The following is a 13,592-nucleotide window of genomic DNA, read 5'->3' as shown; positions in this document are numbered from 1 at the left end:
TGTGTGTGTGTGTGTGTTTGTGTGTGTGTGTATGAGTGTGTGCATTTAATTAGGGCTGCTTTCAGGAAGGATCATGATCAACCTATCAGTGGCTGCCTCACTGAAGGAGGTTACGCCTCTTCCTCCAGTCACCATTGATTGTCAGTAGTCCCCGGGAAGGGGTGGAGCCTCGTGGTGAAGTGTTGGCAGACTCAGTTTTGTGCATGCCTTCTGTGGTCAACTACAGCACAATGTTGTTCTAAGTGCAATGGCTGCATCCGACCAAGAAGGAGTCCCTTTGAAACAAACTTCCCCACCCTCCAACTCCTTTGTTCTTCTTGCCCTCTCTTCCAAGATGCTCCCCGAGCCTTGGAAAGGGTGGATTCGGTTGCCCCATTTAGGGCAGGACACTCCATCGTCACATCCCAAGTGCTTTGTTGAGTCTGATTAGTCACCACTTGCTGCAAAAAGAAGCTTCCGAGATGTTCAGCGGGTAAAGGGACCCGCTGCACGCTCCTGCTGACAGCAATCCCTGGGAGTGGCAGCAAGGTGAGAGGAGACAGCCACCCTCGCACAGCTGTCCTCTGACCTCCACACACGTGCCTGGGCATGTGAACCCCATCCAACATGTTTCACATGAAATTAATAAGTAGAAAAAGACGGTTGTCTGAAGAAAGCTGAGCTGTATAGATATAAACATGTCTATTTTTCATTTCTATAAGCTCAGGCTACTGAGATTCCCCCCTTAGTGATTTGGTCAGTGTCTACTATATATGCATTTTATTGTACCTGGTAAATAATGTGCCAATTAAAAATAGAATCAACCCGCCCCCCCCAAAAAAAAACAAGTTATTTTTGCTTACCTTATTTTTAACTCATATGAAGATGAGTACAGCCAGCGATTGTAGCCAAATAGGATAAATTAGGTCCCAGGATGTGTATGCAGCAGTTGTGATTTCCTTAAGTAGTTACAAATTTACTTTGGTTGGTTGATGGAATTGATTGTGCAAAGCTTTCTGTCTCAACTTCTGCCTTTTAATTTCTTTATACTTCAAACTTAAGGACATGGTCTGGTGACACTTCTGAAACCCCAGCACTCAGGGGGCCAAGTCTGGAGGGTCCCAAGTTCTAGGACAATCTGACCCTTCTATAAGAACTTAAAGGAAAGGGGAAAGGGTCAATACACAGGATATTTGACCAGTAATATGAAGAGTTTTCTTTTATCTTCATTTTTGAGCTCTCTGTTCTTGCCTACTTATTTCTGCAATCATTTCATTTCATAGTTGCTTCTATATAGAAATATTTTCTTCTCAAAAAATGATATAACAAATGATATAAATTTTATTTAAGTCGTTATTTATTTAATAGGGTCCTGTTTTTGACCATGAAGACTTACTGAGACGAAAAAGAAAAATACTGTCTTCAGATGAGTCTCTCAGTAAGTATGGGGAAACGATTTTAGTTACATAGATATGCCGGGCAGAATCTGTGGTTTTGTTTAATTTGCTTTGATTACTTAATTAAAAAAAAAAATTGCTACCTATTTGAACTTACACGGTTTTCATACATATGTATTCATCTAATGATCAAAGAGGCTATTAAGATTTAATTTGTATCACTGTTATCAGACTCGCATTTTTGTGATTTTTGTGAAATCCAAATTATGTTTTCCCCAGCCCTATTCTTTATTTTCATTTGTAGTTCAGCTTTCACACCACCAGTTACTTTTATTTGCTCTATATTTAACCACTAGAGGGCGTGTGCCCCAGTTTGGTGTTCTTGCTGAACCTGCCTCCTGAGGTGAAGAGGGCTCAGTCCATTTTCACAGTTTCATTCAACTGTGCACACTTACATTTCCATCTTTTGTTGTTTCGGGGTGGAAAAAGGGTCCTCAAGGCTGCCGTCCCATATGAGGCAATCAGATAGCTCTTCTTCCCTGGCTTCTGAGAGAGAACACATCACGTCGTTAGACCTATCTGCCAACGAACTCAAAGATATTGATGCTCTGAGCCAGAAGTGTTGCCTCAGTAGCCACCTGGAGCATCTCACCAAACTGGAACTTCACCAGAATTCACTCACCAGCTTCCCACAGCAGCTGTGTGAGGTAAAGTCTGTTTGTCTTCTAACTTCCAAGACCCTGCGGGGCACCGCATGACTCTCCCATTTAGCTTGGGTAAGCACATCTGAATAAACACATTTGTAACAACCCCAGAGTACCTGGAATGTGTCCGTGGTCACATTAAGGGCAGACATTAAAGACTTCCTCTTGAAGTGTTTTTTCTGAGAGCGAGCTCAGATTTGAGTTCTCTTCTCCTTTCCCCATGACTTCTGGAGTCTTCCTCGCAAAGGGCGTTTGCGCTGTATGTCTTGAACAGTACAGGAAGCATCCCGTGGGGAAAGGATACTGTAGACTCCCAATGATCCCACTGACTCGGGTAGCCAGTAGTACGGCAAACAGGCTTATCAACCACAGGGCTTCCAACATCTATGGTAGATATTTGCTTTGTAAAGTTTATTTTAACATATGTCCTATTTCTGGCATTTATTACCACAATATACATACACACAGGCATTACTCTTGGGGTAGGCGCATGGCAGAGTACGTAATTTAAGATTACAGCTGTGCTCTAGCTTTGGCCGCGAGAGCTGATTTTAGGGGAAACCCAAGGCAAGGAAAGTTGGTTGTTATACCGTTCTCTTAAAGCACAGTTCTCAAGCCTGTAGGTGGTGACCCCTTTGGGGGGGTCAAGTGACCCTTTCACGGAGGTCACATGTCAGATATCCTGCATATCAGATATCTACATTACAACTCATAAGAGTAGCAAGATTACAGTTATGAAGTAGCAATGAAAATCGGGGCCACTACAACATGAACTGCATTAAAGGGTCTTAGCGTTAGGAAGGTTTATACAAACAGGCTAAATGCACACTTTAAGCAGTTTTAAGTGTTAAGTTATCTCAAGGTGCATTCCTAACTCTGGCTGTGAGCATCATCCAAAGTTCCATTCTCTTAGAATATAAGAGATATTTTTTAATATAATAGTGTATCACTACAGTTAAGTCTGTCTTTTAGATTTGGGGCAACAATTACCCCATTACTTTGGATTTCACACAGCTATCTAGATCCTGCCTATCAGAAATTCTTACACACTTTAATATGAATTACCCCACAAGAAAGCCTGCTTCTGATAGCCTTAACCATACATGTTAGATAGCATTGCAGTGGTCCTGATTTCATCTTGCAATTTCCAGACGTAATTTCTATAAATAAGCTGAACTGAGGTCTCAAATTTATATTTATGAGCCTGCTTTTGACAGTTGCTTATGGATTTTTTTTCCTGTCTTAATTTACACTATAGCAAGAATTGTTGGCCTACTAAGTATACCAAAGTTCTGGTGAGCATTGCATTTTCAATTAAAAAAAAATCCAGATGGTCCCAGTTAACCAATGTTAGGATGACCAGAACTGGTGCTGGAGTTATCTCTCAAATACTCAGTATGGAATATTTAATTTGTTTTTCTTCCCAGACTCTGAAGTGTTTGATACACTTGGATTTGCACAGTAACAAATTCACCTCATTTCCCTCTTTCGTGTTGAAAATGCCACGTATCACCAACCTAGATGCCTCTCGAAATGACATCGGGCCAACAGTAGTTTTAGACCCTGCGGTAAAGTGTCCAAGCCTCAAACAGTTGAATCTGTCCTATAACCAGCTCTCTTCAATCCCAGAGAACCTTGCCCAAGTGGTGGAGAAACTTGAGCAGCTCCTACTGGAAGGGTAAGAACAGACTCATTAAGGCAGCAAGGAAAATCACATTGCATAACCGAACTTAGCAGGGATGCAAAATGATGTCACTGTTTCTATAGCGACGAGTTTGAAGTAAGCATGGTAAAGGGAGAGTGCTGCTGATAATTAAGGCAATATTGTCAGCTGGAACCATCACAATTAATTTTAAGAGGCTTAAATGTGCTTTGAGCCATACTTGGAACGTAAATTGATTTCATACCTTTCCATTCTACTAGCGTTCACGTTTTTTCATCCTCGGTTTTGTGTTTTCCAACTAGAAATAAAATATCCGGGATTTGCTCTCCCTTGAGCCTGAAGGAACTGAAGATTTTAAATCTTAGTAAAAATCACATTCCATCCCTACCTGGAGATTTTCTTGAGGCTTGTTCAAAAGTAGAGAGTTTCAGTGCTCGCATGAATTTTCTTGGTAAGTGTTGTGTGCTGATTTCACCGCTATCAGTCCTTCAAAGGGGGCAACACAGATAGGTGTTTGAGAAGGCAAGTTACAGGTGGTGTTTCAGTTAAAATATTCCGAAGTTCTACAAGCCAGCTTGGTGGATTGTTGACGAGATGAGCCATCAAGCCAGGGAAATGTTGGGAGAAACAAATGTAAACAGGTATTTTAGTGAGAGAGGACCAGGGGAGTTTGATTTCACTTATTAGACATTCTGGGAAGGGTAAAACTGCGGGTCCAGTCAACAGAGTCATAGTTACCATGGTCTAAAGAAGAGAAGAGGGAGACATAGTGATGATGGACAGACGTCCTGTTTGCCAAACCACAGGGAATGACCTCAGACTAAACTGTTTGGTGACACTGCTGTACCAATATTGGCCCCTTGTTACAGCTGAACTAATGCTGACTTGGTGACAGGAGATGTGCGGGAAGGCAGGGATGGGGAGACAGGAACTTGGTCCTCTTCACCCACATTTTCTATAAAATTAAAACTTTAAAATTTTATTTTCATGGGGCTGTAGAGATAGCTCAGCAGTTAAGAGCACTGTCTTCTCTTCTAGAGGTCTTGAGTTCAACTCCCAGCAACTACATGGTGACTCACAACCATCTGTCATGGGATCCAACAGTATACTCATATTTAAAAAAAGTTTTCAAATGTGTCTATAGTTTTAAAATTTTTTAGCCTACTGCTGTCATCATAGGAAAAGAAGTTACAGTCTCACAGCTTGCAAATAATTTTCAGGTTTTTATTCATTTTTATCTCTTGAACTAAAGAGTTCTGTGGCTGCCTATATGCATATGCAAACGTTCTCAATGCTGTTGAATAGCAGAACAGATTTTAAAATAAATTATTTAATTAAAATATAGTTGAATTATTTAATCCCCCTTTCAAGCCCTCCCAGTGTGAATTCCTGGTCTCAAGTTCATGACCTCTTATTCTCTAGTTCTATTGTTTTATATATATATATATATATATATATATATATATATACATATATATGCAAATAAATATATGCAAATAAATATGTAAATGCAACCTGCTAAGTACATTTACTGTTGCTTGCATGTATACGTTTCTAGGGCTGACTACATGGTATAGGATAGCCACCTAGGAAGGACTAATTCTTCCTCTCTCAAGAGTTGTTAATTGCCTGTAGCTCTTCATATACAGGTAGGGCTTCATGAGAGTCTTTCCTCTATGTTGAGATGTCAACTGGTTTTGAAATTGCCCAGGTCCTGTTCAGGAAGCTATATTGTTGAAATTTCATGGGGATAGCTTCTTCATCATATCTAGAAGACACAATCCTGCATCAGACTTCCTGGACCTCTGGCTCTAACAGTCTTTCTGCCCCTGCTTCTGAACTATTCTCTGATCCTTTAGCACAGGTGTTCTATGTGGTTGTATCAGCGGGGGTGGGGGACGGAGGATTGGTAGCCCGTGATCAATGTTTACCTGTTTTTAACTACTGTAGCTTTCTTTGACAATCTTTGTCTGGTGCAAAAAGAATCTTCTCTGATGAGGGTAGAGAGTATGCTTATCTTTGAGTATAAGGATATGTATTTAGAGTCCAGTTAGAAATTATACTGGTTTAGGTTCTCTAAGACCCATAATTCCATTGGTTATACATGACTATCTAGGCTTATAAGACCAGGATTGATTTTCTTCTGTTGATCGAGCCTTAAATCCAATTAGAGACCTTAGAGTTCCCACCAAGATAGCAGTGCCATTATTGCACATTTAGGTAGACCCTGACATTTGCTTATTGTTGTTTCTAGGCCTCACTGTTAGGTAGGACTACTTCCTTCTCCCCTGGGTGACTGCATTTCACCTTCTGCTGCTAAGAAAGCTGGTTCTCAAGGAGGCCCCTTCTGTGTCAAATCCAGCTAGAATCCTCCAAGTCCTGTGTCCAAAGAACTTTGTGTCTTCAACAGTAGGATGGCAATGGGGATGACCTATTCCTGTTTGGGAGTCTCTTAGCCTACTCTCTGCTGCCTAATAACTCAAAGGGAGGTTTCCTAGAGTTAGATAGCGTACAGTTTTTGGAGAAGTTGTTATCATTCTAAGTAGCATTACTTCATTTAAGCATCTCTCTCTCTCTGTCTCTCAACATTGCTCAAGGTAGTAGTACTGGCCTACTTTCACTCTTCTACTTGTATTTATCCCTTTTTTTCCAGCACCATTTATGGAAGGTGCTCTTTTCACCAGTGTGAATTCCTGGCATTTTCATCAAATACAAATGGCAGTGGTAACGTGCACACACGTTTGGGTTTTCTGTTTTGTTCCATTGAGCTGCATGTCTGCTTTTGTGCCAGCACAACGCAGTTTTAATGACTGTGGTTCTGTTGTATAGTACATTTTATCTAGAATGGTAGTCCCTCTTGCATCCCCACCCCCTCAGGATTCCTTTGGCTATCTGGAGTCTTCTCTGGTTCCATATAAATGTTAGGATTTTTTTTCCCATTTCTGTAAAGAATGTTTCCAGGATCTTGATTGGGATTGCATTGAATCTATAATTCATTTGCTTTTGGTAGAATAGTCATTGTTACAATATTAATACTGCCAATCTATGAGCATGGGTGGCCTTCTCTTATTATTTAGTGCCCATATTATTATCTTATAAAGTAAAATGGTTTTGTACTGTTAACATGAAAATGTTGCCTACACAAGTGTTACATTACTGGAAACCTGTTCATACAAGTTTATCAGAAATCTAGTTAAGATGAGTGATATGTCCATTATCTTGTTTTATTTCTTCAGCTGCAATGCCTGCCTTACCTTCTTCCATAACGAGCTTAAAATTGTCTCAGAACTCTTTCACGTGCATTCCAGAAGCGATTTTCAGTCTTCCACAGTAAGTCCATTGTTACTTCACTTCAAGCAGAACGAGCTGTGGCATGGCTTTTAGAAACAATGGTTGGCTGTGAGCATATATATTATCCACTTACAACCCCATTTCACACTTAAAAACCTCAATTCTTTTATTGTATATGAGAGTTTGATTCTTTACTAGGCAAATATACATCCCTTTAACCTTCGTAGTAACTTCTCATGCTTTTGTATATGAATACAAATATTTAATAATTTCAATAATTAATTATTTATTGCATTCTAGAACCAAGTAATACGATGCTGGCTGGATGTTTCCTAGATGGTTGTTCATTTCTTTTGGGTTTTGGCTGATCACAGGGATTTATTTATTGCCTGAACACTAGTCATTGAAATTACATTTGTTTCAGTGACATTTTCTGTTAAGATCAGGAGTATAGTTCCACATCTGGACAGTGATATGGCTGGGGTTTGGGGACTTGGTAAGTTCTTCAAAGACCAAGACATCAAGCGTTAATTCAGTTTCAAGGGTGTTGTCATTTTAAGAATCGTTTTATTCATGCTTTATAAAAGAATGTGTATGTACACATATGCATGTCATAGGCAAGTAGCAACCACCATGTAGTCAGAAAGAGTGTTAGACAAACTCATTTGTGCAAATCTAACTTTGCAAAACCCCACTCCATGTTCTAATTGTTCCCCATGGGCCTTCTCTTTACTCTTTCTAATCATTTTACAGGATAATTTCTGCTATCATTTCCCTTTTATATTCTTCCTTGAGAAATGAAACATCTCCCCAAAAGTCATAATTCATCTGTGCTGACAGGCTGAACTTCAGACTTTCAGTTCTTACATAGTAGCTTCTATAAAACAAATGTGGTCTCATGTTTTGTTTTTGTTTTTTTTGTTGTTGTTGTTGGTTTGTTTTTTTGAGACAGGGTACTACTGGCTGTCCTGGAACTCACTCTGTAGACCAGGCTGGCCTTGAACTCAGAAATCTGCCTGCCTCTGCCTCCTGAGTGCTGGGATTAAAGGCATGTGCCACCATGCTGTTCATGTTTTTAATATATTCCCCCAAATCATTAAGATCATCTACTAGGAAACAATGTGACATAAAGATGACTTTTTCTTATAGAAGTAACCCTATAACACAGCTCCTTATTTTGTCAACACCATCCTTGGGCACACATCTCCGGGCTTTATGCTCATGTTTTAAATCTTCTCTTGGTTTACAAGTGCACACATAGTTATCCAACTAGAGTCCTGACTGCACCCAAAGAGATACTGCTTTGAAAAATCCTAGTAGTTCAAGTCCATTGCTAGTTAGACTAATAAATATGATATCTAAGATAGCCAGATTCTTTGTCCACTTGTCATGTACTTTTCTATGGCATCTAGAACAATATACAGTGTATTTTTTAGAAGAGCATTGCTTTGTAGACCCAAACTCTTTTTTGTTAGATAGATGGTGCTGCTGTGTGAGTTTAGCATTCATACATTAAGCTTTAAATACACGGAGTGGAAGGGGCAGTGTATGTATAAAAACCCATGTAAATTGTTGTCTGCCATTTTTATTAGATATTTTCTTTATTTTCATTTCAAATGTTATCCCCTTTCTTGTTTTTTCCCTCTGGAAAACCCCCTATCCTCTTCCCTATCCCCCTGCTCACCAACCCACCCACTCCTGCTTCCTGGCCCTGGCATTCCCCTACACTGGGGCATAGAGCCTTCATAGGACCAAGGGCCTCTCCTCCCATTGGTGACCGACTAGACCATCCTCTGTTTCATATGCAGAGGGAGCCATGAGTCCCACCATGTGTTTTCTTTGATTGGTGGTTTAGTTCCTGGGAGCTCTGGGGGTACTGGTTAGTTCATATTGTTGTTCCTCCTATGGGGCTGCAAACCTCTTCAGCTCCTTGAGTTCTTTCTCTGGCTCCTTCATTGGGGACCCTGTGCGCAGTCCAATAAATGGCTGTGAGCACGCACTCCTGTATTTGTCAGGCACTGGCAGAGGCTCTCAGGAGACAGTTATACCAGGTTCCTGTCAGCAAGCTCTCATTGGTATCCACAATAGTGTCTGGGTTTGATGATTTTGTATGGGAAAGATTCCCAGGTGGAGCAATCTCTGGATGGTCATTCCTTCAGTCTCTGCTCCACACTTTGTCTCTGTAAATCCTTCCATGGGTATTTTGTTCCCCCTTCTAAGAAGGATGGAAGTATCCACACTTTGGTCTTCCTTCTTGATCTCCATGTGGTCTGTGAATTGCATCTTGGGTCTTCCGAGCTTCTGGGCTAATATCCACTTATCAGTGAGTGCATGTCATGTGTGTATTTTTTGTGATTGGGTTACCTCACTAGGATAATATCCTCCAGATCCATCCATTTGCCTAAGAATTTCATAAATTCATTGTTTTTAATTTCTGGGTAGTACTCCATTGTGTAAATGTACCATATTTTCTGTATCCATTCCTCTGTTGAGGGACATCTGTGTTCTTTCCAGCTTCTGGCTATTGTAAATAAGGATGCTATGAACACAGTAGAACATGTGTCCTTACTTACATGTTGGGGCATCTTCTGGGTATATGCCTAGGAGTGATATTGCTGAGTCCTCAGGTAGTACTATGTCCAATTTTTTGAGGAACCGCCAAACTGATTTACAGAAAGGTTGTACCAGCTTGCAATCCCACCAGCAATGCCTTTATTCTCTCCACACACGCGTACTCATGAATATTGAGGCTGTCTGAAAAGTTGAGAAACGCTGCCTTGTGAGAGCAAGCAGGTTCCATGGCACACTTATTCATTCTGGTTCCCAGACTTCCTGAGACTAGCTGGTAAAATTGTGTGCTCACCTTTCTAGTGACTAATTCTAAAGCAGACGATGAAAATGAGTGAAAGCCATCCATGGAGGCGGAGTTAGTGCACAATCTATAGAGGAAGCAAGATTTCAATGACAACATATGCATTTGTTAGTCATAATTTCTCATTCCCCAGGAGCATTTGAAAAGCACTGATTATTTCTTCATTTTGAGAGAGATAATTTTATGGTCCAAAGGGAAATTGGACCTCAATATTTTTTTCTTTCCTTAAAAAGAAGACTTTACTGTACATATATAAATTATAAATATATGAAGTACCAAGTGAGCCTTTTATATAAGAAAATCATGTAATATTCAGGGGCTAACATATCTGTCACTTCAAACAGTTATATTCTTCTTGGTGAAAACATCCCAAATCCTGTCATACAGTGAAAGAAATACATGCTACATGGTCACCATCTCTGTCATCCCAAGGGAATACGACCAGTTTGGTTTCTTATAACCCCCATCCACTTTACATCTCTCCTGTGGAGAAAAGGGGCCTTTTCTTCTGAGTACCTTATGAATATGCAATCTCATATCCATGCCTGTATGTAATCAACACCGCTCTAAATTCATTTCTTAGTCTCAGCCTGGTGAATTTTCCAGGGATATTATTTTGTGTTCTTTGAAAACTCCCACTCTGCTTTCAATGAGACATCATGTCGTTCCAGCTTGCGGTCCTTGGATATGAGCCACAACAACATTGAATGTCTGCCGGGACCTGCACATTGGAAGTCTCTGAACTTAAGGGAACTCATTTTTAGCAAGAATCAGATCAGCACCTTAGACTTTAGCGAAGACCCACACGTATGGTCAAGAGTAGAGAAGCTGCATCTCTCTCATAATAAACTGAAAGAGGTGAGAGGCCATCTTCGTTTTAAGTTACCAGAAACTTGAGAACGGATTTCAGTTTGTGTTATCACAATTTTTTTTAACCAGTTCATAGTTCTTACCTTGTAAATAAGATGTAATTTTACTCTGAGGTAAGTGGGTATAGTTAAAGCTCAACTTCCAACAAGAAAACCCCAAACACTCTGTTTTATATTTATAAAGAAGTGTTACGTGTGTGTGTGTGTGTGTGTGTGTGTGTGTGTGTGTGTGTGTGTGTGTGTTAGGGTCTTATTGCTGTGAAGAGACACCTTGACCAAGGCAACTGTTATAAAAATGAGAATTTAACTGGGCCTGACTTACAGTTTCAAAGGTTTGGTCCATTATCATCATTGCAGGAAACATGGCAGGACCCAGGCAGACATGGTGCTGGAGGAGTCGAGAGTTCTGTATCTTGATCCAAAGGCAGCCAGTAGGAGTCTGGCTTTCTTGGGGAGCCAGGAGGAGACTGGCTTTCTCAGGCAGCCAGGAGGAGGGTCTCTCTTCCACACTGGGCAGAGTCTGAGCATAGGGGCTCTGAAAGCCTGCCTACAAAGTGATACACATCCCCCAACAAAGCCACACACCTTCTCCAATAAGGCCACCCCTTCTAATGGTGCCACTCGCTGTGGCCCAGCATTAAAACCACATGAGTTGGCTGGGGGCTAGACCTAGTCAAACTGCCACAGTGTAGGCATCTAGTTTTGTATGTATAATGCTGTAAAAACATCCCCGTCTCCTACCTCTGACCATTCACAGAGCCTGACATACTCGAAGTCTCTCATCTTCCCTGGATGACAACTGGCCTGTGTTTTCCCTCTTTCCCACATGCTTAGATCGCTTCATTCTTCCTCCGTATGACCCCTCACCTAAATGAGTCAGCCTCCTTGTATTTACACATATAAGAAAAATATATGCACACACACACATGCATGAATACACACACGTGCATGTATAGGCATATATATACACATGCATACACATTCCAATAAAATTTAAAATATAATAAAGTGATAAATAGCTCAGATGGGAGTAAGTTCTTTATATACCTTTTGCTTGTTTTAAAGCATGCCTATTGCAAACTAATGGAAAGACTTTATGTCAAGGCTGTGCAGAATGCTGGTGAGATCTCAGAGTCTTTCCTGTTCACTCTTGTCTTGTGCCCTACCTGTGCACACTGGTTCCCTCTCACCAACCAGTTTTTATCCTTGTCTGTTTTATTAAGATTCCTCCAGAAATTGGCCGCCTTGAAAATTTGACATCTCTGGATGTCAGTTACAACTTGGAACTGAGGTCCTTTCCAAATGAAATGGGGAAGTTGAGCAAGATATGGGATCTTCCCTTGGATGGACTGCATCTGAATTTTGACTTTAAGCACGTAGGATGCAAAGCCAAAGACATCATAAGGTCAGTGGACTTGATTCTCTTTGTTCTCTGTAGAATTCACCTTGCCTTTGCCAGCTGTGATTTTGATGACCATACAGAAACACTTTAAGGAAAAATGTATAGACTATTTATTAACATGCATGTTTGACTGAAGAGACTATTAACACGCAAGTTTGGCATGCTTTCCATTTAATGAGTGTGTTTATATGCAGCTGCTGCAAAGGCTTATGTAATTCCTTGTGGTACAGGTGAGGGGCTTCCTTGTCACCTAGAGGTGATGTTGGGTGACTATCTCCAACCTGCCTTACCCTTGATCACGAATAGCCTTTGATTCTGCTTCACTCGCTGACTGAGTCAGGGTCTCTTTCTGAGCCTGTATCTAGCCAGGTTTCCCAGGAGATCTCCTATCTCTGTCTCCCGAAGCTTGGGTTTGCCATATCTAGCCTGACTTTTGAGTGGTTATGGGCTCCTGAGCTCAGATCCCCACAGAAACAGGCACTTATCCACTGAGTATCCCCCATCCCTAATGTTTCCTTTTGATCGTCTCATCGGGGGACCTGTCCAGATGCCTATGGCTGGCACTGATTAGTCAATATTCCTTAAAGTTCTCTTATGACACAGTTTGGTTTCTAATTTAAAAAGAGGCTATGGCACCAACCAAGCAACATACACTACCTGTTCCAAGGCCACCGGCACATATCAGTGGAGGACTGCCTGCTCTGGCCTCAGTGAGAGAAGAGGCACCTAACCCTGGAGAGACTTGAGGCCTCGGGGAATGGGGAGACCTGGAGGGTGAGGAGGGGGGAGTGGGAACATCCTGTTGGAGACAGAGATGGAGGAGGAGGAATGGGATGAGCAACTGTAGGAGGGTGGACCAGGAGGGGGATAATGACTAGCCTGTGAAAAAAAAGATTAAAGATAATTTTTAAAATGCAAAAAAGAATAAATAAAAAATAAATAAAAAGAGGCCCTGGACTTGAAAGAGAACAAAGAAGGGCTTATGGGAAGGTTTGGAAGACGAAGGAGGAAATGATGTAATTAATATTATAATCTCAAAAATAAAGATATTAAAATGTGGCAGTAGCTAGCACAGTTTCGAATGTATTTTCTATATCTGTTACATTTTTAAAACTACTGGTACCTTTAAATTTTAAATGAGTTTTTTCTTGAGCCATCTAGCACATTGATTTAGTTTCAGTTAATTTTACATTAAGTTTACTGAGAATAGCAATGTTAAAATTATTTGATAGTTTAATAGCTTATATAGTTCAAATGAACAGATAATGAATGACCTTGTGTTCTTGTATACAGGACTAATGACACTCTATCTTTGTGTCACAATGCCATATATAAATATCTATTTTGTACTATACTTACAATATATGCACATACGTACACATATATATGTATGTGCTTCACTACACATATATATG

The 13,592-nt window shown here is 40.6% G+C and overlaps 1 protein-coding gene across 1 annotated transcript in view; it reads left to right on the top strand.

The window, feature by feature from the left end:
* Positions 1-13,592, top strand: part of Lrrk2 (leucine rich repeat kinase 2) — a 142,325-nt gene that overhangs the window by 62,178 nt on the left and 66,555 nt on the right. Inside the window, exons 22-28 of the mRNA XM_021183253.3 lie at positions 1,348-1,417; positions 1,866-2,083; positions 3,508-3,758; positions 4,046-4,194; positions 6,980-7,073; positions 10,578-10,764; positions 11,999-12,180. Of these exons, the coding sequence (XP_021038912.1) occupies positions 1,348-1,417; positions 1,866-2,083; positions 3,508-3,758; positions 4,046-4,194; positions 6,980-7,073; positions 10,578-10,764; positions 11,999-12,180 (1,151 nt within the window). The remainder of the gene's footprint in view (positions 1-1,347; positions 1,418-1,865; positions 2,084-3,507; positions 3,759-4,045; positions 4,195-6,979; positions 7,074-10,577; positions 10,765-11,998; positions 12,181-13,592) is intronic.

Source organism: Mus caroli, unplaced genomic scaffold, assembly GCF_978045245.1.
Source record: "Mus caroli unplaced genomic scaffold, Mus_caroli_1 scaffold_16, whole genome shotgun sequence".
NCBI classification, from domain to species: domain Eukaryota; kingdom Metazoa; phylum Chordata; class Mammalia; order Rodentia; family Muridae; genus Mus; species Mus caroli.
This window is presented reverse-complemented; position numbering and strand designations above follow the sequence as displayed.